General features: G+C 49.2%; 2 protein-coding genes across 11 annotated transcripts in view; one reads left to right on the forward strand and one right to left on the reverse strand.

The window, feature by feature from the left end:
* Nucleotides 1-8,916: 8,916 nt before the first annotated feature.
* Nucleotides 8,917-11,951, reverse strand: TNNC1 (troponin C1, slow skeletal and cardiac type). The gene is made up of 6 exons (XM_027121061.1): nucleotides 11,857-11,951; nucleotides 10,336-10,366; nucleotides 9,968-10,114; nucleotides 9,574-9,688; nucleotides 9,212-9,348; nucleotides 8,917-9,129 (listed from the first exon to the last, which is right to left on the reverse strand). Exons 1-6 carry the CDS (start codon nucleotides 11,878-11,880, stop codon nucleotides 9,098-9,100), a joined length of 486 nt encoding a protein of 161 aa, XP_026976862.1. The 5' UTR covers nucleotides 11,881-11,951; the 3' UTR covers nucleotides 8,917-9,097.
* A 1,404-nt stretch (nucleotides 11,952-13,355) lies between these two features.
* NISCH (nischarin) overlaps nucleotides 13,356-26,844 on the forward strand; it is a 42,945-nt gene continuing 29,456 nt past the window's right edge. For all 10 annotated transcript variants that reach the window (XR_003435833.1, XM_027121042.1, XM_027121044.1 and 7 more), the window contains exons 1-6: nucleotides 13,356-13,582; nucleotides 15,768-15,851; nucleotides 16,540-16,722; nucleotides 24,338-24,386; nucleotides 25,406-25,569; nucleotides 25,946-26,041. Coding sequence is in view for 9 of the 10 variants with exons in the window: in XM_027121042.1 (XP_026976843.1) it covers nucleotides 13,484-13,582; nucleotides 15,768-15,851; nucleotides 16,540-16,722; nucleotides 24,338-24,386; nucleotides 25,406-25,569; nucleotides 25,946-26,041 (675 nt within the window). In the remaining variant the exon portion in view is untranslated. The remainder of the gene's footprint in view (nucleotides 13,583-15,767; nucleotides 15,852-16,539; nucleotides 16,723-24,337; nucleotides 24,387-25,405; nucleotides 25,570-25,945; nucleotides 26,042-26,844) is intronic.

The following is a 26,844-nucleotide window of genomic DNA, read 5'->3' on the forward strand; positions in this document are numbered from 1 at the left end:
TTATTTCTGGGCTTTCTATCCTGTTCCATTGATCTATATTTTTGTTTTTGTGCCAGTACCATATTATCTTGATTACTGTGGCTTTGTAGTATAGTCTGAAGTCAGGGAGCCTGATTCCTCCAGCTCCGTTTTTTTCCCTCAAGACTGCTTTGGCTATTCGGGGTCTTTTGTGTCTCCATACAAATTTTAAGATTTTTTGTTCTAGTTCTGTAAAAAATGCCATTGGTAATTTGATAGGGATTGCATTGAATCTGTAGATTGCTTTGGGTAGTATAGTCATTTTCAAAATATTGATTCTTCCAATCCAAAAACATGGTATATCTCTCCATCTGTTGGTATCATCTTTAATTTCTTTCAACAGTGTCTTATAGTTTTCTGCATACAGGTGTTTTTTCTCCCTAGGTAGGTTTATTCCTAGGTATTTTATTCTTTTTGTTGCAATGTAAATGGGAGTGTTTCCTTAATTTCTCTTTCAGATTTTTCATCGTTAGTGTATGGGAATGCAAGAGATTTCTGTGCATTAATTTTGTATCCTGCAGCTTTACCAAATTCATTGATGAGCTCTAGTAGTTTTCTGGTAGCATCTTTAGGTTTCTCTATGTATAATAACATGTCATCTGCAAACAGTGACAGCTTTACTTCTTTTCCAATTTTTATTTCTTTTATTTCTTTTTCTTCTCTGATTGCCGACACTAGGACTTCCAAAACTATGTTGAATAGTAGCGGTGAGAGTGGACATCCTTGTCTTGTTCCTGATCTTAGAGGAAATGCTTTCAGTTTTTCACCATTGAGAATGATGTTTGCTGTGGGTTTGTCGTATATGGCCTTTATTATGTTGAGGTAGGTTCCCTCTATGCCCACTTTCTGGAGAGTTTTTATCATAAATCGGTGTTGAATTTTGTCAAAAGCTTTTTCTGCATCTATTGAGATGATCATATGGATTTTATTCTTCAGTTTGTTAATATGGTATATCACATCCATTGATTTGCGTATATTGAAGAATGCTTGCATCTCTGGGATAAATCCCACTTGATCATGGTGTGTGATTCTTTTAATATGTTGTTGGATTCTGTTTGCTAGTATTTTGTTGAGGATTTTTGCATCTATATTCATCAGTGATATTGGTCTGTAATTTTCTTTCTTTGTAGTATCTTTGTCTGGTTTTGGTATCAGGGTGATGGTGGCCTCATAGAATGAGCTTGGGAGTGTTCCTTCCTCTGCCATTTTTTGGAAGAGTTTGAGAAGGATGGGTGTTAGCTCTTCTCTAAATGTTTGATAGAATTCACCTGTGAAGCCATCTGGTCCTGGACTTTTGTTTGTTGGAAGATTTTTAATCACAGTTTCAGTTTCATTACTTGTGATTGGTCTGTTCATATTTTCTGTATCTTCCTGGTTCAGCCTTGGAAAGTTATACCTTTCTAAGAATTTGTCCATTTCTTCCAGGTGGTCCATTTTATTGGCGTAGAGTTGCTTGTAGTAGTCTCTTAGGATGCTTTGTATTTCTGTGGTGTCTGTTGTAACTTCTCCTTTTACATTTCTAATTTTATTGATTTGAGTCCTCTCCCTCTTTTTCTTGATGAGTCTGGCTAATGGCTTATCAATTTTGTTTATCTTCTCAAAGAACCAGCTTTTAGTTTTATTGATCTTTGCTATTGTTTTCTTTGTTTCTATTTCATTTATTTCTGCTCTGATCTTTATGATTTCTTTCCTTCTGCTAACTTTGGGTTTTGTTTGTTCTTCTGTTCCTAGTTCCTTTAGGTGTAAGGTTAGATTGTTTATTTGAGATTGTTCTTGAGGTAGGCTTGTATAGCTATAAACTTCCCTCTTAGAACTGCTTTTGCTGCATCCCATAGGTTTTGGATCGTCGTGTTTTCATTGTCATTTGTCTCTAGGTATTTTTTGATTTCCTCTTTGATTTCTTCAGTGATATCTTGGTTATTTAGTAACGTATTGTTTAGCCTCCATGTGTTTGTGTTTTTTACGTTTTTTTCCCTGTAATTCATGTGTAATCTCATAGCGTTGTGGTCAGAAAAGATGCTTGATATGATTTAACTTTTCTTAAATTTACTGAGGCTTGATTTGTGACCCAAGATGTGATCTATCCTGTAGAATGTTCTGTGTGTACTTGAGAAGAAAGTGTAATCTGCTGTTTTTGGGTGGAATGTCCTATAAATATCCATTAAACCTATCTGGTCTATTGTGTCATTTAAAGCTTGCGTTTCCTTATTAATTTTCTGTTTGGTTGATCTGTCCAATGGTGTAAGTGAGGTGTTAAAGTCCCCCACTATTATTCTGTTACTGTCGATTTCCTCTTTTATAGCTGTTAGAAGTTGCCTTATGTATTGAGGTGCTCCTATGTTGGGTGCATATATATATTTATAATTGTTATATCTTCTTCTTGGATTGATCCCTTGATCATTATGTAGTGTCCTTCCTTGTCTTTTGTAACATTCTTTATTTTAAAGTCTATTTTATCTGATATGAGTATTGCTACTCCAGCTTTCTTTTGATTTCCATTTGCATGGAATATCTTTTTCCATCCCCTCATTTTCAGTCTGTATGTGTCCCTAGGTCTGAAGTGGGTCTCTGGTAGACAGCATATATATGGTTCTTGTTTTTGTATCCATTCAGCAAGCCTGTGTCTTCTGGTTGGAGCATTTAATCCATTCACGTTTAAGGTAATTATCAATATGTATGTTCCTATGACCATTTTCTTAATTGTTTTGGGTTTGTTTTGTAGGTCCTTTTCTTCTCTTGTGTTTCCCACTTAGAGAAGTTCTTTTAGCATTTGTTGTAAAGCTGAATTCTGTTAGCTTTTGCTTGTCTGTAAAGCTTCTGATTTCTCCATTGAATCTGAATGAGATCCTTGCAGGGTAGAGTAATCTTGGTTGTAGGTTCTTCCCTTTCATCACTTTAAGTATATCATGCCACTCCCTTCTGGCTTGTAGAGTTTCTGCTAAGAAATCAGCTGTTACCCTTATGGGAGTTCCCTTGTATGTTTTTTGTCATTTTTCTGTTGCTGCTTTCAATAATTTTTCTTTGTCTTTAATTTTTGCCAGTTTGATTACTATGTGTCTTGGCACGTTTCTCCTTGGGTTTATCCTGTATGGGACTCTCTGCACTTCCTGGACTTGGGTGGCTGTTTCCTTTCCCATGTTAGGGAAGTTTCTGACTGTAATCTCTTCAAATATTTTCTCAGGTCCTCTCTCTCTCTCTTCTTCTTCTGGGACCCCTATAATGTGAATGTTGTTGTGTTTAATGTTGTCCCAGAGGTCTCTTAGGCTGTCTTCATTTCTTTTCATTCTTTTTTCTTTATCCTGTTCCACAGTAGTGAATTCCACCATTCTGTCTTCCAGATCACTTATCCGTTCTTCTGCCTCAGTTATTCTGCTATTGATTCCTTCTAGTGTATTTTTCATTTCATTATTGTATTGTTCATCTCTGTTTGTTTGTTCTTCAATTCTTCTAGATCTTTGTTAAACATTTCTTGCATCTTCTCGATCTTTGCCTCCATTCTTTTTCAGAGGTCCTGGATCACCTTAACTATCATTATTCTGAATGCTTTTTCTGGAAGATTGCCTATCTCCACTTCATTTAGCTGTTTTTCTGGGGTTTCATCTTGTTCCTTCATCTGGTACATAGCCCTCTGCCTTTTCATCTTGTCTATCTTTCTGTGAATGTGGTTTTTGTTCCACAGGCTGCTGGATTGTAGTTCTTCTTGCTTCTGTTGTCTGCCCTTTGGTAGATGAAGCTATCTGCATGTATGTTTTCAAATTAGAGTTTTCCATCTTTTCCAGATATGTGCCCAGGACTGGGATTGCTGGATCATATGGTAACTATTTTTAGTTTTCTAAGGAACTTCCATACTATTTTCCATAGTGGCTGCACCATTTTACATTTCCACCAACAGTGTAGAAGAGTTCCCTTTTCTTCACACCCTCTCCAGCATTTATTATTTGTAGACTTAAAAAAATTTTTTTTGTGGTTGGAGTATAGCTGATTTACAATGTTGTGTTAGTTTCTGCTGTACAGAAACTACCACTTATACATATATCCACTCTTTTTTAGATTCTTTTCCCATATAGGTCATTACAGAGTATTAAGAAGAGTTCTCTTTGGGCTTCCCTGGTGGCACAGTGGTTGAGAGTCCGCCTGCCGATGCAGGGGACGCGGGTTCGTGCCACTGGGCCTGCTCATCCAGAGCCTGTGCTCTGCAACGGGAGAGGCCACAACAGTGAGAGGCCCGCGAACTGCAAAAAAAAAAAAAAAAGAAGAAGAGTTCTCTTTGCTATACAGTAGGTCCTCATTAGTTATCTATTTTATATATAGTAGTGTGTATATGTCAACCCCAATCTTCCAGTTTATCCATCCCCCATCCCACTTTTCCCCCAGTTACCATAAGTTTGTTTTCTACATCTGTGGCTCTATTTCTGTTTTGTAAATAAGTTCATTTGTATCATTTTTTTAGATTCCCCCTATAAGTGATATCATATGATATTTGTCTTTCTCTGTCTGACTTACTTAACTATGACAATCACTAGGTTCACCCATGTTGCTGCAAATGGCATTATTTCGTTCTTTTTTATGGCTAAGTAATATTCCATTGTATACATGTAGCACTATTTGTAGACTTTTTTTTTTTTTTTTTTATTCCGGTACACGGGCCTCTCACTGTTGTGGCCTCTCCCGTTGTGGAGCACAGGCTCCGGCCATGCAGGCTCAGCGGCCATGGCTCACGGGCCCAGCCACTCCGCGGCATGTGGGATCTTCCCGGACCAGGGCACGAACCTGTGTCCCCTGCATTGGCAGGCAGACTCTCAACCACTGCGCCACCAGGGAAGCCCTGTAGACTTTTTTTTTTTCCTGTAGACTTTTTGATGATGGCCATTCTGACCAGTGTGAGGTGGTAACTCATTGTAGTTTTGATTTTCATTTCTCTAATATAGTGATGTTTCACATCATGTGCCTGTTGGCCATCTGTATGTCTTCCTCAGAGAAATTTCTATTTAGGTCTCCTGCTCATTTTTTTTAAAAAAAATTTATTTTATTATTATTTTTAAAATTTATTCATTTAATTTATTTATTTTAGGCTGCTTTGGGTTTTTATAGTGTACAGGCTTTCTCTAGCTGTGGCGAGTGGGGGCTACTCTTCACCGTGGTGCGCAGGCTTCTAATTGCGGTGGCTTCTCTTGTTGCGGAGTATGGCCTCTAGGCATGTGGGCTTCAGTAGTTGTGGCACGTGGGCTCAGTAGTTGTGGCTCGCAGGCTCAGTAGTTGTGGCGTGTGGGCTTAGTTGCTCCGTGGCATGTGGGATCTTCCCGGACCAGGGCTCAAACCCATGACCCCTGCATTGGCAGGCAGATTCTTAACTGCTGTGCCACCAGGGAAGCCCCCTCTGCCCATTTTTTTTTTAATATGAAATGAAATTTTATTTTCTCCCGATCTCTAGAGATAAAGTGGCACCACTTCAAGAGAGACACAATTCAATCCTTTAAAACTCCAGTCTTAATCTAGCATCACGCTGTAATAGAACAATTCTTCCTGGGGGTAAATGGAAGCATGCTTTAAGGTCCCAGCTTATAATTATTTTACCATTAGAAGCATAACCATATTTCGAAAACCTGGTGTTTACTGTTCTGATCTATTTGCTTCACTCCCAACCATCAGCGGGTTCCCACTTAGAGTGATGAGCCTGGAGGGAAATGAAGGCCTTTCTAAGAACTAATAAAAAACCATCTCTTCTGCAAGTGGTGTTTATATTATGTTTGCCATCGTTTGCTGGAAGACACTCTAGGAACTGCCCATTTTTTGATTTTTTTAAAATATTGAGTCGTAAAAGCTATTTGTATACTTTGGAAATTAAGCCCTTGTTGGTCGTGTTGTTTGCAAATTTTTTCTCCCAGTCTGTAGGTTGTCTTTTTGTTTTATTTATGGTTTCCTTTGCTGTGCAAAAGCTTATAAATTTGATTAGGTCCCATTTGTTTATTTTTTTTAAATGTTTATTTATTTATTTATTTGGCTGCGCCAGGTCTTAGTTGCGGCATGTGGGCTCTTAGTCGCAGTCTGCGATTTCCTGACCAGGGATCAAACCCAGGCCCCCTGCACTGGGAGCGTAGATTCTTAACCACTGGACCACCAGGGAAGTCCCCCCATTTGTTTATTTTTGCTTTTATTTCTTTTGCCTTGGGAGACTGATTTGAGAAAATATTGCTACTACTTATGTCAGAGAATGTTTTGCCTATGTTCTCTTCTAGGAGTTTCATGGTGTCATGTCTTATTTTTATGTCTTTAAGCCATTTTGTGTTTATTGTTGTGTTTGGTGTGAGGGAGTGTTCTAACTTCATTGATTTACATGCATCTAGTGCTTGCTTCTGGTGGAGGAAATCAAGGGGGGCTTCATGGAGGAAGCACTATCTAGGCAAAGGATGACACAGCCCAGAAGAAATGGAGAGGACTGAACAGAGCAAAACAGTCAGAACTGGGTGATGCATGTGGGGGGAGCGCAATGGCATGTGCTAGTGGGAACTTGTCAGCCCTTGGCTGTATACATATGTGATGTGTACTGTCATGCACCATGTGCCCCCAGGTGGACATATAAAGAAAGGGACACAGCCCAGCCTCTCCCAGCTAGAATTCTGGGGTAGAAATGCCTGGAAGGAATGGATGTCCTCAGTCCCTCCTCCACCAACCTAATTCTGGAACAGAGATATTGGGAAAATCTCACAGGACTTCCCACCTGTAGACCCCTTCTTTAAGGCACCAGCCAGCCGCCCCCCTTATACTTTGTAGCTGGCCCAGTCATCCTCCTGTTTTGTTCACAGAGGGCTTGACTCTTGGGGCTTTCCTTTTCTCCTTCCCTGATCCCGTCAGCATCCCGTACCCCCTGGGAACCCCTGGCCTCTGCAGTCCTTGTCCTCCTCCCCCCACCTCAGCCACCCATCTTCCAAGTCACCACCAATGAAGACGTGACCTTCATCATCTCCATTCAGAACGTTCCTCCTCTTATAGCACCTTGTGCTCAGCATCTCCCCTGCCACAATTCTTCCCTCCCTGCCTCAAGACCTCCTTTCTCCTTGCCCAGTTTGGGTCCAGTCCCAGGGCTATAACCAGGCCCTTGACACACTCCTGGAGACCCTAGCTGCTCACCCTGTGCAGCTCTACCCCACATCTTGCTTTAACCCTTCTCCAGCTTCACTAGGTTGTGCCCATCAGCATACAGGCCACTCCCTGACCCACCTTCTTAAATGAACTTCCTTGAACTCCACATCTCCCCTCTCCAGCTCAACTCTCTGTTCCCTGAGCCCTTGCAAAACTTCACCAGTATTGTCCACATTTGCCATCTCCCCTTTACCTTGCCTCACTCCTTTGGCCCTTTTTAGTTGAGCTCCCATTCCACCATTCCAGTGAAACCCTTGTGTCCAGGTGGCCAAGGCCTTGGGGCCTCCAATTTCCCCAGCTTCAGGGCCATCAGCTGTCTTCAATGCCTCTTTCCTTCCCTCCTGGGTCCTTGGGCCCTTTGCTCACTCAGGTTCTCTCCTACCTCACCAGCCTCATCTCCTCTCCAGTCCCCATTCTAGCACTATGTTGGTTTCCTCACTGCACTCATCTCCCTCTTTGTCTTCCTGAGTTGACTATAAATTCCACAAAATTAGGGACTGGGCCTCGCTCTGAAGGGTCCCAGCATTCAGCCAGCACTGGACACATAGTAGGGGTGTGACTAAACCCTGGAATGGTACACTGGCTTGTGGTGCCACCCAATGTAGCCTTGCCTCCTCTCTTGAGACGTCATTCCTGGGTGTACATGTAGGTCCTTGAGTTTTCCAGCTCCCGAGGACAGGACTGAGGGGACCCCTCTCCTCTCTCCGACCCCAGATCTCTCCAGGAACCAGGCAGCTCTGGCCTCCACTGAGGCATCTTCAGAATTCCAAGACTGTCTCCGGAATGCTGGGCCTCTCTGGGGAACGCCCAGTCTGGGGCACAGGTGGGGAGCCTGTGGAGTGGCTGGGCGGAGTATGGACAGCTGCTGACCTTCTGGCTGGAGCCTAAGTGCTGTGGCAGCTGTCCCTCTTGCAAGCACCACTGCTGACACCTCCACTTCCTTGCAGCCCCCCATCTACCCAAAGCCAGTTTCACTGTTCTGGCTGTAGCTCTGGCCTGGGTGCCCCCAGTAAGCTGAGAGCCACAAGGCCCCATGCCTCTATTCCCTGCCAGGGAGGGAAAGTGGGTTGCTGGAGCCGTGAGGTTTGCGGGAACTGGAAATCATGCCCATCAGAATCTGTTCCATCAGACAGAGTCCTCGGCTGGGAGCCAGGTGGCTCTGCTCTCTCCCAGACTCACTGGATGAACTTGACAGGCCCCTGAGTCTCTCTGGGCCCCAGGGTCCTTACCTGTCAAATGGGCAAGGGGAGTAGACGATATGCCCCTCGGTCCCGGGGAGTCAACGTCGCTGGCAGGAAATCCAGGTGAGCGGGCAGATGGACTGGAGCTACAGGCCCGCAGAGCCCCCACAGAGCCCTGCTTCTCCCCAACCAGAAGCGAGAGGGAGCCATGGCAGCCGTGCCAAGTGGCATCCAGGGCCTAGCCTGGTGCTGAGTGATTGCCCTCTCCAAGTATAGGACCCCTCAGCTGCCAACTGGCTGACTAAAGCCATGGCCCCCAGGAGCCTGTGAAATGCAGATTCCTGGGCCACGACAGACTCCAGGTGTGGAATTGCTGGAGATGGGGCCTGGGTACCAGCAGTTATAGAAAGGAGCCGGGTGGGTATGGAGCGTGGTAGTCTCTGATCTAACCTAACCCCTCCTGCAGAAGGTGGTGTGCAAGGGTGGTTAGAGCACAGGTTCTGGGACAGGGACAGAAATGGTCAGGGCAGGAATCCACCCTAGTGAAGATTAGGGAATGAAAGCCAGACACCAGGCCTCCAGGGAGCAGGGCTTTATTTGAATTCCCTAGGACAGGGCTGGGGGAGGTAGTCAGGGAGGGCCCGTGGTCAAGGACACACCCAAGTTCACATCCTGGGGACCCTAGCCCCCTGCCCCTAACCCCAGGGCCCAGCTGGACTTGGAAGTTGGCACAGGTAGCTCTGGGAGAAGGTCGGTGTCTACTCCACCCCCTTCATGAATTCCAGGAACTCTGTGAGAGAGGGGCAGGCATAGGTCAGAGGTCGGGGCTGGGCAGGGCATGGGCACTGGGGATTCAGCACACCCTTACTCACCGTCATAGTCAATGCGGCCATCGTTGTTCTTGTCACCATCCTTCATGAGCTCCTCAATGTCGTCCTCTGTGATGGTCTCACCCGTAGCCTGAAGCATGATCTTCAGCTCCTCCAGGTCGATGTAGCCGTCAGTGTTTCTGCCAGTTGGGTGAGGGGGGCCTCAGAGCCCATGGTAGGGGCAGGGGGAGGGGAAGAAGCAGCCCTGCTCAAGACCCCAGGAAGTAAGGAAGAGCCACTGGGAGATGGGGCATCCCATCCCGCATTGCACAGAATGGGAGACTGAGGCCTCGAGGTCACAAGACTGTCCCCCTCTGCCCAGTTCCACTAGGGTCAGGGGCAGAGGTCAAGGGTCACACACTCACTTGTCAAACATGCGGAAGAGATCAGAAAGCTCCTCCTCAGACTTTCCTTTGCTGTCATCCTTCATGCACCGAACCATCATGACCAAGAACTCATCAAAGTCCACTGTGCCGCTGCCTGGGGGGGTGGGCAGCACAGCCGTTGGAGAGCAACGGTCAGAATGGCTGGCACTGCCCTTGACACTAGACCCCACTGTTCTCACTGCATCCTCATAGCAACTCTGTGAGACAAGTGTGGTCAGTGTGCCCATTTTATAGATGATATGGCCAAGGCTCAGAGAGGCTAAACAGCTCCTTTAAGGGCACAGAGTAATAAGTGGCAGAGCCAGGATGCAGGTCCCCAGAGAGTTGGGGGCACTATGAGTCCGGGGCAGGGCAGGAGGGCAAAGGGGCTCACCATCCTCATCCACCTCGTCAATCATCTCCTGTAACTCCTCAGGTGTGGGGTTCTGCCCCAGCATCCTCATCACTTTGCCCAGCTCCTTGGTGCTGATGCAGCCATCCTCAGCGCCCAGCACGAAGATGTCAAAGGCTGCCTTGAACTCTGTGTCCAATAGGAGGGGAGGGGAAACAGAGCAGCCAGGGCTCAGCAGCCAAGAACCTGGAAGGCCAGACCCCTAGGGCCACCTGCTAACCTGCCCACTTCCCTCTGAGACCTCTGAGGTCACAGGGAGAGGGACCCCAGCCTCTGACCTCCAGCCTGGGGTCCTCATGCTCCCCCAGCCCGGCTCTGCTGTTCCCCCACATGCGTGTTGGGGTACTCACCATTTTTCTGCTCTTCTGTCAGCTGCTCTACCTAGAGAGGAAAAGAGGTCTCAGGACCCAGGCTCAGGCCTTAACTGCTGTCGAGGAAACCAACCCATTCCACAGGTGGGAAGACTGAAACCCGGAAGAAGCAGGCCATTCCCAGGTCACAGAGCAGAGGCCTCAGTTCTCCCTCCTAGCCCCCAGAATCCTGAGGTGACCCAGCTGGCCTCACTGAGACTGGGCTCAGGGCCAGGGTGACAGGTGGGCACCCCCTCCAGGACTAAGGTGACCCTGAGTAACAATAGTCAGTGACCACTCAACGCCCTTTCGCCCCCACCCCCCACCGAAACCCAAGCTGGGTGGCCTGAGAGACAGCTGTCCCTCAGGTTGGGACAATAAAACCAGTGTGGGGGTGGGCAAAGCCACCCACTGTAACCTGACCGGGGTGGCCACTGGGCTATTTTTAACAGGGGACAAAGTTAAACCTGGTGATTGTTCTGGGGACTCTGGCATGCAGGGGTAGGGCAGCGTTATCTGGCCCCCTGGCCTGCTGGTGCCTCAGGAGCCAAAATTAGTCCCTGGCTCTGCCAGGCCTTGTATGGGCACAGGGTGGAGGGCTGGTGTCCCCCTCCCAGCTCCACGGACTCCTGCAGGATAGGCAGGGGCACCCCCATAGCCAGCCATAGCCCTTCCCTGCCCAGGAATGGGGCCACATTTCCCAGGGCCGAGGGAGGGGTTCCCTTTTGGACAGCTGTCTGTGTCAGATGTCCTTGTCTCTGCGCTGGGGGTAGGTCAGCAACACGCCCCATCCCGAGATAGAATAGCATCTGAAGCCCCTCAGCGGCCCCAGCAGGGACTTGGGGTGACCTGACCACCCGCTAGCCCTTACCCCTGGCTAAGCCACTGAGCCCTGAGCCTGCCAGGCCAGATGGGGGCTGGGGCCCCAGTGCTCTGCTCCTTCTTCCCAGTCACTCCCTGCCTGCCTCAAACTTCAAAGCCCCTTCTTCAGCTCAGGATTCTGGCTCTGCAGCCCCCTTCTCACAACCCCTGTCCCACACTCCACAGCATCTTCAGCCAGTCAAGGGACTGGAGGGGGTGGGGGATTGGGAGTGTGTGAGAAGCAGAATGTGAGGGACAGAGATGGGGGGCAGGGAAACAGCGACAGAGCCTCAGAGGAAGAGCCTGGGAGGAACAAAGAGACAGAAAGAGACTGGGAAAGTGACCAGAGACACAAACGCAGAGAGATGTGGCCGGGAGACAATGACACAGACTATAGATGTCTGGAGACAGGTCTAGACTTGTTGCAAAAGCTTCGACATCCTCTTCCACCACCCTGCACAGCTCCCACAGACCCTAAACTCACCCCTTCCACACCCGGGAACACCAGACCCACCATCCCCTTGAAGGTCTGGGCTGAAAGTATGTGGGTCCTCTCCTGGGTCCCCACCACCTCCTGGGGGTGACCTTGCACCCCATCCCGAGCTGAATGAGCCCCCAGTGGGCCAACCCACCCCAGCCCTGCCCAGACCCATCCCTCACCGCAGCCTTGTAGATGTCATCCATACTGGCGGCTCACAGGGCAGGCTGCTGGTGTTGCCAGCAGCCCTGGGCTTAAATAGCCCTGCCCCATCTCATTCCCCGCCCAGCCCACCCCTGCCTGCAGTATCCTCCACTCCCTCCCCCCGGCTCTGGTGATCTCACACTGGCCTGAGTCCTGTGTCCTCTGCCCAGGGCAAGGAGCCGATGAAGGGCTACAAGGACCAGTTCTCTTTTCTTCTGTCCCCCATTCCTCCAGGGGACTCTCTGGAAAGGTTTTAATGAGTGAAAACGTGAGCCCAGGACAGGACAGGAGCTCCAGTGTCGTGGGCCTCAGGCCAGGCCCCTATACACATTAGCTCAACTCCTATCCAACCAGGGGGGTGGGTGACGCTCCTGGGGGGGTGGCGACTTGCTCAAGGTCTGTCTGACTTGGTAGCTCCTGCCTTAAGTTAAACCTCTCTGGAGTAGGGGCAGCAGTATACAAGAAGAGGCTGGGAGTGTAGGACCGGGCCAAGAGAAGCCTCGAATGCCAAGCTCAGAGTATGGTGCTGTGGAACTGGTGGAGAAGGAAGGCACTGACCTACCTCAGGAGAGTGTGGTCTGGAGCCCTTCTGCCAAGGGTGCCAGAGGAGCCATGCCCAAGACCTCTCATCTCCCCAGGGAGAAAAGTACTAGCTCTAGGCTTGACTGCACTCAATCAGTCATTCAACAAATATTGATACACCAACAGATGCCCCATCTGTGTAAGACTCTCCCCCTCCAGTTCCGTTACCACCTCTCTTTTCTAGACCTGGGTCTTCCCCTGAGTTAGGGCTGCTTCTCTGTGCTTCCCCTTTCCAGTACTGTAGTTCCTGGGTCCAGGACCAGGCTGTTGCCCCCTCATTTTGAGCTCTGGTAGGACACCATCTGGGGGTCTTGTGCCAGATGGCCAGCACATATCCCTTCCTTCCACCTAACCCTTCACCTCCTTCACACAGAGCCTACGCCAGTTCCCTGCCCTGCCTGACATGCATTGCATGGATTAACCCACTCAATTCTCTAGAAACCCATGTGACAGAGATCTCCGAGTCTCGGAGAGGTTAAGAAATAGCCCAGTTATTCTGTCCTGCTCGGGCTCCAGGCACAGATCAGATCTTCCTTCTCTCTCAACCCTCTCGTGCCCTCCAGGGAATAAGCCCAAGAGCCAGGTGAGATGTGGTTACTGTCTCTTATCTGGAGAGGGAAACTGAGGCCAGGCGTGGCAGTGACTTGCTTCGGGTAGCCCGGAAGGTGCGGGGCCATCGCACCTCCCTTCCTGGGCACCTAGCGGCAGTGCCCAGAGCAGTCCCTGCATAGGCCCTCAGTTTCTCCCACGCTGCAAAGAGCGCGGCAGGCGGCGCCACGCAGGTGCCGGTTACGCAAGAGGACAGTCCCCGGCGTCCTGCGCACGCGCGCCGCTGGCGGCTGCTGTCAATTACGCGCGAAGGGGGGAGTGGGGCGGGGGCGCGAGAAGGCGGCGGGGCCAAGATGGCTGCACGGCGCTCGGCGGGGGCGGGGGGCGGCGGGGGCCTGGGGGCGGTGGGACGCTGACCCCGCCCCCTGCTGCTGCCAGTCTGCACCGGGCGGCGGCGGCGACCGAGCCCGGAACATGGCGGCGGCGGCGGCGCGCAGCTTTGGTCCCGAGCGGGAGGCCGAGCCGGCCAAGGAGGCGCGCGTCGTGGGCTCTGAGCTCGTGGACACGTATACGGTGTGCTGGGGGCTTGGGCGCCCGAACTGGGGGTGGCGGCTGGAACCCGGAGCCTGAGTCGGGGGTGTTGGGGAGGGCGTCTGAGCCCCGCAACTGGGGAGCTGGGGGTAGGCGGGCTGCGAGTTTGAGGAGGGGGCCTGGGATGGCGGAATCTGGGGAAGGGGCCTGGGCCGCGCAGCTCCGGAAAGAGGGTCTTTGGGTGGGGCCCAGGGAGGGGGCTTGGGAAGGGTACGCGTTTAGAAAAGGAGGCTAGGGTTGAGGAGAATCAGGGGAAAAAGGGGGTCTGTGGAAGAGGGGAGTCAGGTTGAGGCGGAGGTCCCTCTAGATCCTCTAGGCCTGGAGGGGCGCCGGCCTGGGAGGACGTGACAGGGTGTCCCGGAGGAGGGGGATTAAGGAGTGGGGGATTTGATGGATGGAATCAGGGGAAAGGGTCAGGGCGCTGCAGGCTGTGAAGAAGTAGAGGGGGCGGGGCCTTGATTTGGGGGAGCCTAGGGGTTGCAGTTGAGATTTGCTCAAAAAGTAAAGGAGGGATCTGGGGCCTTCGCGCTGAGGCAGAGACAAGAATGGGGGAGGGGTGGGGCGCAGACACCGGGAACTGAGGGGGTGGCTCAGGGCTGAAAGGCCGAGACCCAGGAACCGTAGGGCTCTTCGTGGCTTTAGAGTGTGCGGGAGAGTTGGGGCAGCGTACCGCCCACGCACGCTTCAAGGCTGTTGGGGAGATGGAGGACAGAAAATGGGGGCAGTTGCGGACTGTGAAGGAGTTGGAGGCCCTCCGGGGTCTGGATGGGGTTGGGCACCAGGCCTGTGGGCCTCGGAGGCTGCCTAGCAGGGACTGGCCCCAAGGTGTGGGCATCCTGAGCACCTCCCAGCCTCCTGTCCTTTGTTCTCGGAGGGTGGGGGGGCTTTGGCCCTGCCTTCACCCCACCTCCTTGGCCCTCATCCTAACCCTCCTACTGAGGGTCATTTTTCTGGCTCTTTCTCCTTTTCTGGGCGGGAAGAGGGGGAGGGAAGCTGCCCGGCTGTGGAGAGGGGCTGGGGGCGGATCCTGGAGCAACAGGCCGGCCCTGGAGAAATGGCTGCTCCTCCAAGGAGGCTTCAGCAGAGTTGATTATTTTCTCCTCCCCCTTCCCTGCGTCCTTCAGAGAGGGGCGGGACCTTAGGACCAGGGGGCCTCATCCAGGTGAGGGTTGAGGTCTCTGAGCTGTTGGCTGGTTGGCCGTCACGCGTGCACTGCATGTAGCTGGAGGGTTGCTCCAAAAAGCCTCCTCATTGCACAGGGCTGAGTCCCTCCTGTGAATGGGTGTGGGGGGAGGTGGTGATCCAGGCGGACTGGACGGTACCTTTTCGTGTCCTTTTGTCCGGGTATGCTGATTTGAGTATTATTAACACACCTACCTTTGGTTGAACGCTTGCTATATGTCAGGCCCTTTACAAAGCATTTTGCGTGCATTACCTTTGATTCTTAAACCTAGCAGATTTTAAGCTGGAGGAACTGAGGCTCAGACAACTTAAGGCTCCCAGTCACTTATATAAGTGACATAAATAACCCATAGCCAGGAAATGGCAGAACCAGATTTTGAACACAGGTCTTCCTTGACTCTACAGCCTGTTCCCTTCTGATAGGGCTTAATTGTCCATCACTGCTTCCCCCCCGCCACCCCCACCATCAGCTTCTTAGTGCCTTGACTCCTGGCTCAAAAGCAGAAATCACAGCTCTGAAGCAGCTGAAAGCGTTGGAAAAGGACTTGATTCTAGGCTACAGTCAGGGCACCTGGGAAAGAATTACAGCAGAAAAGCTGGTCCTGCCAAACCTGACCCTGTTTTGCCTCTCTTAGAAGGAATGGCCTTCCTTTCCTGCAGCTCAGGTTGGATTGGGCTTTGACTTACATGAGGCTGGAGTTAAAAAACTAAAGAGATGGCTTGATATGATAGCCACCTTTTCTGTTTCTCACTGTTGGATAGAGCTCAGACTTATCCCATGTGCCTGCCAGATCCAGTGCTAGGGCCATGGAGGAGAGGGGGCCTTGCTGCTCGTAAGGATCAGGTGCAGAAGCTGGTGGGGAAGAGCAGCTTAACTTTGGCTTGGGGGTTGGGGGGGGTCTGGGTGTGCTACAGCTATCGTTAAGGGTAGGGTGGCACTTTCCTTACTGCCGGCTGGGCAAGGGCTATCGGTTTTTCCTTTTAGGTTTACATCATCCAGGTCACTGATGGCGGCCATGAGTGGACAGTCAAGCACCGCTACAGCGATTTCCATGACCTACATGAAAAGGTAACCCTTGAGAGCTGGGGTCCTGTGTCTCAGGGCTTGGGGGCTTTTAGGCCAAGCTCCCAGTGTGCCTGTTTTAGGGCAAAACAGGCTCTGTGCCAGTTACATTAATAAACTGGTTTGCTAATGTAACTGGCAAAAAAAACTGGTGGATTCTGGGAGTTCAACCCTTGCATAAGATAGTGTGCAAGGAGCATATTTGAACTTTAGTTTTAAGATTGTCAGTTGTAGCTTGGATGTGAGATGCCGGGACAGTTTCCCGGGGAGAGAACAGGCTTGAACTTGTTCCATCTGACTATACCTATTCCAGAACCTATGCTTTAATATCTGACTGTGATTCCATTTCTTCCTTTGCGTTTGGAGAGAGCTGCCTTTCTCTGGGTCATTTGCAGCACAAGTATTTTGTTCTGGTTTGGAGAAGATGGTGGTTTTAGGGACCTTGAGGTATTATTTTCCTAAATGTCTCCAAAGCCTCCAGATGGAACTTCTCATCTGAAATTGTATTGGTATTTCTAGTGCTAATTAAACTTGAGGCCAAATCCCAGGTGCAGCAGTTTGATCATTAATTCTGGTACTACTGCCAGGAGGGGCTGTGGAAGTCATAATAAGCACCTGCCCTCAGGCTGGTTGCCTTGGCCTTGCACAGTTACAGAACCTCTTGGTCTGTGGTTGACATTATGTTTGCTTACAGCTCGTCGCAGAGAGGAAGATCGATAAAAGTTTGCTTCCGCCCAAAAAGATAATTGGGAAAAACTCCAGGAGCTTGGTGGAAAAGAGGGAGAAGGATCTGGAGGTCTACCTCCAGACACTTCTGGCCACCTTCCCTGACGTGGCCCCCAGAGTGCTGGCCCACTTCTTGCATTTTCACTTCTACGTAAGTTCCTCTTGGGTTTTCTCCTTTGCCTACAAGCCCACAGCCACCAAAACTCCAGGCAGCAAACCCTTGTAGACCTCAGCTTTGAGGAGAGGTGGGCTGGAGCTGGAGCCTGAGGTTAGAAGATGGAGGAGCGTCCTGGTGGGGTTGGGGTACGGACAGAAGCATGTGCATCAACGGATTTGCCTTAAATTAGACTATTGGCTGTGGCCACGGAGCGGTTTTTCTCCACCACAAGGCGTTCTGTTTAGCATAAATGGCCTTTGGGTTTTTGAGCTACATTCCGTCCAAATGGATGGGGTTAGATTAGAAACAGCTGACACTCAGCATCGACTGTTGTTGAGTTGTTGGTTCCCAGCTCAAAACTAATTAAGGGATCAGTCTGTGTTGGCAGAATATTGCCATCTTAGGGCATCGTCAGAGTCCAGGATGCTGAGTGAGAGTAGGTGGCTTCCTCCAGTGGGACTGTATGTCTCAGAGCAGCTCTGTACCCCCTTCTGGATGGAGGAACAACTGTCATGGGCTGCTGGTGACAGGATGAGTTGTCAGAATTCAAGGAGGGAAGTTTGGTGCAGTATGAAACCAAAATGTTAAAAAGCTAGCAATTTCATTTCTGAAAATTTATTCTAAGGGAAAATACTGGGCTATTGAGAAAAGGATATGGGTACAAAGATAGTCATTCCAGGATTATAACGAAATATTGAAGACAGTCAAAAGCCCAACAGAAGGCTACATAAAAAAAAAAAATTAAAGAGTGCAACCATGTAATTGGATATTATGCTGCTAGAAAAATGATGGTGTAGCTGTGGATTTGTAGGAAAACAAATATATTACTGTATGAAAAGAGGCCAGAAAACGGTATTAGGGTATGGTCCCATTTTCATTAAAAAAAAAGCTTGTATGAATATGTCTAGGAAAATTCTAGAAGGTTATACATCAAAATGCTAGGAGTCTTTGGGTGATAGATTTTTGGATAATTTACATTTAATTGTTTTCTCTGTGTGATGAAGATAGGGGGAAAAAACTCCCTTTTCCTTTTCAGGCTTGCCTTTTAGGAAGGGACCTGTGGGTTGTGGTCTTAAAGGCCCAAACTTATTTAAACAATAACTGTCTTGAGCTATTTTCAGAGTAAGACAGCTGAACCTTTCTTGAAGTGTTAGAGCCTGGGAATTTGGTGATAGCACTAGCAATGGGCCTCTCGGCTTGGAGGGGCCATGTGGAAAAAAGGGTGGCATTTATAGATGGAAGATATATATGTATATATATATCTTTGGATTTTGTTTGGCATATACCAGTAATGTATGTGGTTAGCAGTAGTTTCCTGTTATAGCCTTTTTTTTTTTTTTTTTTTTGCATTTTCTTTCCTTATGTGAAAAGAAACGTCCATTCCTTATGTGAGTCTTTCAGATAAACTTAACTGGTTAGTATTTTAAGAAATGCTGTAATTTAAGAAAGCTTTGTTTGGCTATTTAGGTTTAAAACTTGATAAGCAGCCCTTTGAAAATATAATTCATTGCTTAAGACGTGGGCCTTTGAGGAGGTCTCCTGGATACCTCTGAGCATGGAAAGGCCTGGACTGCTCTTTTGAGATAGGTTTGCCTGAGATAGGCCTGGGACCTTGCCCCGCATCTGTGGTTCTGGTTTGAGGCATGCTCTACTGCTTGGAGCAGTTCGAATGTATTTGAAATAACAGTTATCAAAAGGGCCACTTGGTTATATAAATCCAAGGTTTTAAAAAGTGATTGGTCCATCATTAAACTGAATCAAGGTTTCTCAGCTGTGGCACTGTTGACATTTTGGGCTGGACGATTGTTGTGGCAGCTCCTCTGTGCATTGTTGAGCAGCATCTCTGGTCTCTGCCCACTAGATGCCAGTAGCGTCCCCTCCCCCCCACCCACCAAGTTGTAACAACCAAAAATGTCTCCACTGGTTGCCAAGTACTGCCTGAGGGGCAAATTGCACCTGATTGAGAATCACTAGATTAGATCTTCAAATGACTTTGAACAAACAGGGTCCAAAAGATTTGTCAGCCTTTTTTATAGGCTGGAAGCCCTTAGGGAGTGTTTCTGATAACCTTTGCCCCATCAATGTTCTCTCTGAAATTGTTCCCAATGTGCTCCACCTCTTGTGGGGCTGACAGTGGACAGGGTGGACCCAGGGAACCCTGTTTGGCTGAGGTGTGGATTTAAAAATTTGAGATATAATTCACATACCATAAAATTCACTCTTTTAAAGTGTTCAAGTCCCTGGTTCTTAGTGTATTAACAGAGTTGTGCATCTGTCTCTACTATCTAATTGCAGAACATTCATCACCCCAAAAAGAAACGATGTACCCATCAGCAATCACTAATGTACTTTCGTAATGTATGGATTTGCATATTCTGGACGTTTCATATAAATGGAATCATACAATATGTGACTTTGTGACTGGCTTCTTTCACTTAGCATAGTGTTCTCAAGGTCCATTCATATTGTAGCATAAATCAGTACATCAGTCCTTTTATGGCTGAGTAATATTCTATTGCTTGGAGACACCACAGTTTGTCCATTTATCAGTTAATGGACATTTAGCTGGTTTCCAGTTTTTAGCTTTTGTGAGTAAGGCTGCTATGAGCATTCATATATGCTTCTGTATAGACCTATATTTTTATTTTTCTCAGGTATATACTAGGAGTAGAATTGTTGGATTCTATGGTAACTTTAACTGTTTGAGGAACTGCCAAATTTTCTTCCGTAGTGGCTGCACCATTTTACATTTCCACCAGCAATGTGTGGGTTCTTATGTCCCCACACCCCTGCCAACACTTGTTACTGTCCACTTTTTTGGTAGCCATCCTCATGGGTTTAAAGTGGTATCTCATGGTGGTTTTGATTTGCATTTGGCTAATAACTAATAATATTGAGCTTCTTTTCATATGCTTATTGGTTATTTGCATATCTCCTTTGGAGAAATGTATTTAAATTCTTTGCACTTCAAAAAATTAGGTTATTTTTGTTGAGTTGTAGGAGTTCTTTACATATTCTGGATGGATATTAGACCCTTATCAGAAATATGATATGCAAATATTTCCTCTCATTGTGTGGTTTGTCTTCATTTTCCTGATAGTATTCTTTGAAACACAAAAGTTTTAGATTTTGAAGTTTATCCATTTTTCCCCTCTGGTCGCTTGTGGTTTTGGTATCATATCTAAGAAACCATTGCCTAATCCAAGGTCACAAAGAGTTACAACTGTGTTTTTCTTCTAAGAGTTTTATAGTTTCAGCTCTTGTATTTAGGTCTTTTAACCATTTTGAGTGAATTTTTGTACATGCTGTGAGGTTGGGGTGTGGTGTGAGGTTGGTAGTGTGAATTTTAATGTCAAGGAAGGAAAGCACCACTTCTCTCCCCAGCCAACTGAGATGGAGTGTCCAGAGGCCAGTGCAGCCCTGTGTTGCAGTGAGAGGGCACACCTCAGCCCTGGCCTACTGCTGGGCTCTCTCCCTCCAGATAACTCTGCCCTAGTGTTCCTGCACCCTCAGGGACAGACCTCATCCCAGAGCCCCTAGAGCAGAGGGCTTCAAATTCAGTAAAGTGGAATCCCACGGAGAATTTCAGCACACACCTCTTTGGGGTAGGATGTCTGACAGGCAGGCAGAGTTGAGTTTGTCTCCCAGCCCTGCTGCTTCCTGACAGTTTATTCCAAGGCAGTCATTTTAACCCCTGTGTCCCAGTTCCTCTTGTGAGCTGGAGAGTGATGATCCCGGGCTCTTGAGGATTGCAGGAGAACATGAGGTGAAGGTGAATGACCGAGAAGAGCGATGGGCCCGTGGCAGGGGCTCACCGGGTCCCAGCCAGTGCCAGCTCTCCTAGTTAGGAAAGGCACTCACTGCTTGTCAACGGTGGTATTTATATCATTTTCTTACTTTAAAACCCGTTGGCTAGGGCTTCCCTGGTGGCGCGGTGGTTGAGAATCCGCCTGCCGATGCAGGGGACACGGGTTCGTGCCCCGGTCCGGGAAGATCCCACATGCCGCGGAGCGGCTGGGCCCGTGAGCCATGGCCGCTGAGCCTGCGCATCCGGAGCCTGCGCTCCGCAACGGGAGAGGCCACAACAGTGAGAGGCCTGCATACTGCAAAAAAATAAATACATAAATAAAACCAGTTGGCTAGAACAAAGCCACTTTTTGAAATTTGAAATCAGGAGATAGGATAAAACTGTTACCAACCTAAAGGCAGCCTTTGGTGATTTGTTTTACTTGCAAAATACAGAGGCTGTAAGTGATAACGGATATCTTTGCAACTTAGTTACAGTCTTGGAACTCTCCTCAGCCAAAGCTTAGGCTTGAATCTATCCATCAGGAATTTTTACGCACCTAGTATACCTGACTTTTGCTAGCGTGCCTCACAGGAGTGAAATAAATTATAAAAGGACTCCCAGCCCTTAGTGTGTGTGTGTAAACCACACAGTGATGTGTAATTGAGTCCCTTGTTAATGTCCCACTGACACGCACTCTGTGCTCCAGCCTGTGTCAGGTAGGAGTGTCGGGCTGGACTGGGGTTATTCATTGAGTAGGGTCTGCGCTTCGGGGGGCAGTGGATCATGGGGTTCTGCATGCACAGACATGCTCAGTCAGAGCGGTAGTCGCCGAGCAGCAGCCTGATAGTCCATGGTGCGTTTGTGTGCAGCTCACACTGTTGCCCAAGGTTGCAAACCAGCATGTGACCTGGCAGGTGGCTGATTGATTGGTCTGTAACACGTTTGGAGGTGGGTATTATAGTTTTTAAACATAGCTAATTTTTTTTAATTGAAAAAAAAATTGAACTATAAAGAATGTCTTTTTTTTAAAAATGCATTTCAGTTCAGACATTTGTGGGACACTGAAGCACTTCAAGTCCCTTCAGCAGGATTGGGTGGTGTGTGGGTGGGGTTACCTGTTCCCACAGGTGACCTCTGAGCAGAATCTACAGGAGCTTAGACTGGGGCCCACTGTCCCCCCCCCCCCATTTCCTCCTGGCAAGGGGCTGCTCACCTTTGCACACAAGGCCACAGTTCAGCCAGAGCACCCTGAGGAGGCAGAGAACGTGCTTCTCTGAAGAGACCTGTGCTCTAGATTTGTGGGCTGAGGCATTTCTTTGTTCCTTTTTGATTAAGGGTCTCCCAAGGTGAAGAAGATCAGCCTGGGAAACTAAGTAGGTAGTGTTGCCACAGGGCACAGTTCCTCTGGCCCAAGAGCAGGGAAAGAAATTGTTACATAGTCTGCTTTTTAGATTGTAAGTGGAAACATGCTCTTTGCTTAGCATGAGCCCTTGGCTCTCACTGTCTCTGGGCTTTCTGTGTCTTCTGGAAATCCCAGCAGGGCTGGTGTTGACGGCGGCTGCCTGGAGAAGTGTAACTTTGAGGGTGAGGGTTGTTGGGCACTAAGGGTGGACAGGGAACACTTTTCCCCACGGGAGACCTTCTAGGAGCCCAGTGTCAGTAAGGGGCTGGAGAGGCTGGGCAGCTGCTCTTGGGGGTTGGAGGTGGGTGCAGATCAGGCCTCTGGGAGCTGCTCAGGAATCTGTATCTTTTTTATTTTTGCGGTACGTGGGCCTCTCACTGTTGTGGCCTCTCCCGTTGCGGGAGCACAGGCTCCAGACGCGCAGGCTCAGTGGCCATGGCTCATGGGCCCAGCCGCTCTGCGGCATGTGGGATCTTCCAGGGCCGGGGCACGAACCCGTGTCCCCTGCATCGGCAGGCGGACTCTCAACCACTGCGCCACCAGGGAAGCCCAGGAATCTGTATCTTTTAAGGCTGTCCAGGCGTTCTGACTACCGGCAGGATGGGGAGGTGCTGATCTGAAGACAGGGCTTGGTTCTCAAAGGTGGAGGTAGAGAAATGAGCCTTTAGGTCGTTCCTAGGTCTTACTGATCTTCGGTTCTTCACAGCAGCCAAGGAAAAGGTAACTGAGTTGTTGCGAGAGAGTGAAGTTGAACTTTGGAGTGAACTGATGCCTTCTCCTCTCACTGGCTGGAGCCTCTCCTGCTCAGAGCCTGCTCTGCCCCTCTGGTGGCCATTTTACATTTGACCCTGCGTCTTGCCAGACTCTGAGCTCCTTAACGCTGGAGCTGTGTTTGCTCATTTTTCTCCCTTTGGCTTTTTGTTCATGTGTGAGAATAAGGGGAAGTTATTCTCATATTATATATAAATTGAATTTCAAGCAGATGAAATAAACACGTTTTATTTTTAACAAATACCTTAAAATACTAAAAGGAGAAATTAGGGGAATGTTTATAATCTTGAGGTGGGGGAAGAGGTTCCAGAAATGACAAAGAAAAAGAATCACAGGTTTAAAAACATGAACTTGACAAACCTCTCTCTGTCAGGAGAAACAGGGTGAGTGTAGGTAAAAGGCATACACAGACAGGAAGAAGATATTTGTAGCACATAAACAACATGTAAAGTATCCTCTATGTATAAAAGGCAAGGAAGAGACGAGCAACCAAGAGAAAAACAGGAAAAGGACATCATGTCTCCTGCAACCTGGTACCTTTTGAGTCCGGTAAACATGTGAATTGCTTGTCCTGGTGGCAGAGGTGTTCCTGTGAGTTACAAAGGCGATTGTGCAGCCTCCATCTGGACCTGTTTATGAAAGTCCGTTTCGCTGCCATCTGTCAATTAGTTACAGTTCTTACCTGCAGGATGTGGGGCTGCGGGCCCCAGGGCCCTGCCAACCCCACGGCTACACCACTGAAATGCTGAGGCAATTGGTTGTGAACAGAGAGGATTCAAGACCAAGTGCTTGGGAGTGGGGCTTTGCTAGTTTCTAGCCATGTAAAATGGAGAACTACAGCACCTGTCCATCTCAGTTTGCTTACCTGGGAAACAGGATTCAAAATAAGGGCCTCCTGGCCTAGGGCATTGGGAGGACTGAGCAAACCTCTGGGTGGGGAGTGCTCAGGCCATCGCCTGGTGTGAATTAGGACCCCAGCATGTTAGCCGTTTACTATGACTGAAGGCTGGTCCTTGTCGTGCCTCCTTTATCCCATCACTCTAAAAGGAAATCCTTTCATGCCTCTTTCTCATGACCCTGGGCTGAGTGGTGCTGTTGCAGGGCTTGAAGGGATGGGCACAGGAAGAGAGCGGGCGCTTGCTCTTTCCTAAGATACGTGTGGGGCATGAATGTCAGTAGAAATGGTCCCTCTCAGGCAGGGTTAGCTCTGGGAGGCCCTTTTTCCCAGCAGGGTGATGGGAGCCTCTTTTCGAGAAGAAACAGGACTGTCTCTCTACCATGCGTCTCCTAGGAATCCCCCAGGGCCAGTCTGGGGAGCTGCTGGCTTCCCAGCCAGCTCTTGACATGGCCAAGCTTTGCAGCCTCCCGGGCGTGGTGTTCTCAGCCAGTGCCTGAGTGGCCTTGGAGTTGCAGTGTTAGTCTATTCGGTTCTCCTTTGGAGGAGACATTTCAAATGTCCCTTTAGCTGGAAATATTGTTTACTTTTCTGAGCTCTTTGATTCATTTTAGTTTGTTCTCTCCATTTTGTTTTACTTTCTGGAAAGCTGGCATTGCAACAGCAGAGGGGGTCGATAGCAGGGAATGTGCAAGTCCCAGTGACTGGGAGCAGGTGCATTTCCTGACTGTGGGTTTTGTTTTCTCTGCAGGAGATTAATGGCATCACTGCAGCACTGGCTGAGGAGCTCTTTGAAAAAGGTATATGGCCAGGGGTCCTTGAAATACTGGGTGCAACTTGCCCAGCCCTGTTAGGCAGCCAGGGGCCCTGGGTGGCACAGAACTCCATCAGTTGCTCTGTGCCAAGTGAGTCCTAACCAGGGCCCACCTACCTGGGGTTGCCCAAATCCCTGGACCTCGTCCACAGCCAGGCCTGCCCACCTACCTGTTCTGCAGGTCTGAGGAGCTGTATTCTTCACCTTAGGACCCCCGGGTCCCTGTGTCGGGGGCCAATCCCAGGCTCAGGATCTATTCCAGGGCCTTATGGTGGAGTTCTGGAAGGTGGGTGGCATGCTGCCCTTTGCACCGGGTCTGTCCTTACCTAAAAAGATTCCGATGGCAAACAGAAGCTAACTTAGGGTCGCGGCCCTGCCAGAGAGCACAGTAATGGTAGCTAAGATGTAAAGAGTGCTTGTGGTCTAGCCTTGTGTTTGTATCTTACTGCCTCCCCCCAGGAGGGCCAGAGAAGGGCATTGAGGATAAGAGGCCCAGTTACCTGCCTGAAGGCAGGTAACGTGGTTGGAAGGTACATGGTTGGAAGGAGCAAAACGAGGACCAAATGCCAGTCTGTCTGGCTTGGCTCAGAACCCCCTCCTGCTCTCAGGCCCTGTACTGTGCTGGCACCTTAGGCCTCACCTAACCTTAAGACGTCTGCATCTTGGAGGTTGCAGCATGGGCCCGATGCCCACAGTGCTGCCTGCATCAGCTTTCTCCTGGCCCAGTGCCTCAGATTTTTAACTCAGGGAGGTTCCCCAGCTGCAAATTCCCGTGGCTCTTCCCTCCTTTGTAATCACGTGTCCTGGGTCTCCCCTGCATGCAGTCAGCTCAGGAGGGGGGCCGCTCCTGCATTCTCAGGACCATGGCTTCCTCCCGACTCGGTGCATCTAATGGGTGCTGGCCAAGTGCTTGTCCACTGTTGGCCAGGTGTGCCGGTGCCCTGGCCACACAGTGGGGCTGGGGCTGGGGCTCAGTGCTTACCCCACGGGCTATGGCTGTTGCAGGAGAACAGCTCCTGGGGGCCGGTGAGGTCTTTGCCATCAGGCCCCTGCAGCTGTACGCGGTCACCGAGCAGCTGCAGCAGGGAAAGCCCACGTGCGCCAGCGGGGATGCCAAGACTGACCTGGGGCACATCCTGGACTTCACCTGTCGCCTTAAGTACCTTAAGGTAAAGATGGGGCAGCTCGGTCGGGGAGAGCTACTCAGTCGTGGGCATGCACCTCCTAGCCTGGCAGTATGTGTGTGTGGAGACTCCGTGGGCCCTGAGGGAAGGAAGGCTGCATTTGGTGATCTTGGCACTGTGCTTTCAGCTGTGAGCACCAGGGGGCAGTCGTGAACCAATGGCCCCTCGCTTTAAACGTCCGCTTTAGCCTGCTTTGTTGACCGTGGAAGTGGTGAGTGGGAGTACATGCCCAGCCTGCCTCTCACAGCCAGGCGAAGCTTCGAGTGCGGTTTGGTAGTTGCTGTAGCACCGCCCTGTGAACATGGATGGGAAGTGGTTGTTACAGCAGCATCTCTAATTCAAGCCATTTATTTGGCTGTAGGTTTCTGGCACAGAAGGACCTTTTGGGACCAGCAACATTCAGGAGCAGCTTCTGCCTTTTGATCTGTCAATATTCAAGTCTCTTCATCAGGTGGAGGTAAGGCCCAGGGCCCCTGGAATGCAGGCGGGGCTGAGCCCTGTGCAGGATGGTCTTGCATTCTGACCATCCTATCTTTGGCTATGGAGTGTTCCCAATGTTGGGTGTCTGGATTTAATTGTCAGACACTGTTGCTTTTGTGTTTGTCAGTATGTGGCAGATTCCATTTAGGTAAGTTAGGCCCATCTGAAGGCGGAAAAAGAGGGGCTTCTGCTATTCTTGGCTGGTCTGCATGTCCCCACCCCTGCAGCATTTGGACAGGATGGAGCACTAGTGCCCAGCTCCTTCTGGGCTTCCTCATTGTGCGAGTTGAGGTGCTGGGAAGCCATCCTGAGGGTCAGGCAGAGCCAATTCCAAGTCTTTGTCTCCCAAGGCAGATCAGCAGAGGGTTTGGAGGGTCCTCTGCTCTCTGGCATGCCTACACCTAACAAGAAATACTTCGCATTACTCACTGCTAAACTCCTGGGTTCACAATGCCAATTTTGTTACCACTTTTTAAATAAATGAGAGGGGACTCAGTAATGAATAATAAAAATTTTCTCATCTCAGCAATGAGAAATCAATGCTTTTGTGTTCAGCCCTGTGCCGCATGTCTGATGTTCACTCCTTGATGGAATCTTCTCAACCATGTGAAGTGGGCACTTGTATTCCCATTTTACAGTTGAGAAAACTGAGGCTTAGGGAGGTAAGGAAGTTTGGCCAGGATCACACAGTTAACGAGGGGGAAGCTGGGATCTGAGTGCAGCTGAGTCTGACTCTGCAATGTGCTGCAATTGTCTCAGAGACCTTGAGGGCCATTCCCT

The sequence above is a fragment of the Aethalodelphis obliquidens genome, unplaced genomic scaffold (genome assembly GCF_003676395.1).
Source record: "Aethalodelphis obliquidens isolate GAN/ISIS:26980383/991018 unplaced genomic scaffold, ASM367639v1 scaffold22, whole genome shotgun sequence".
NCBI lineage: Eukaryota > Metazoa > Chordata > Mammalia > Artiodactyla > Delphinidae > Aethalodelphis > Aethalodelphis obliquidens.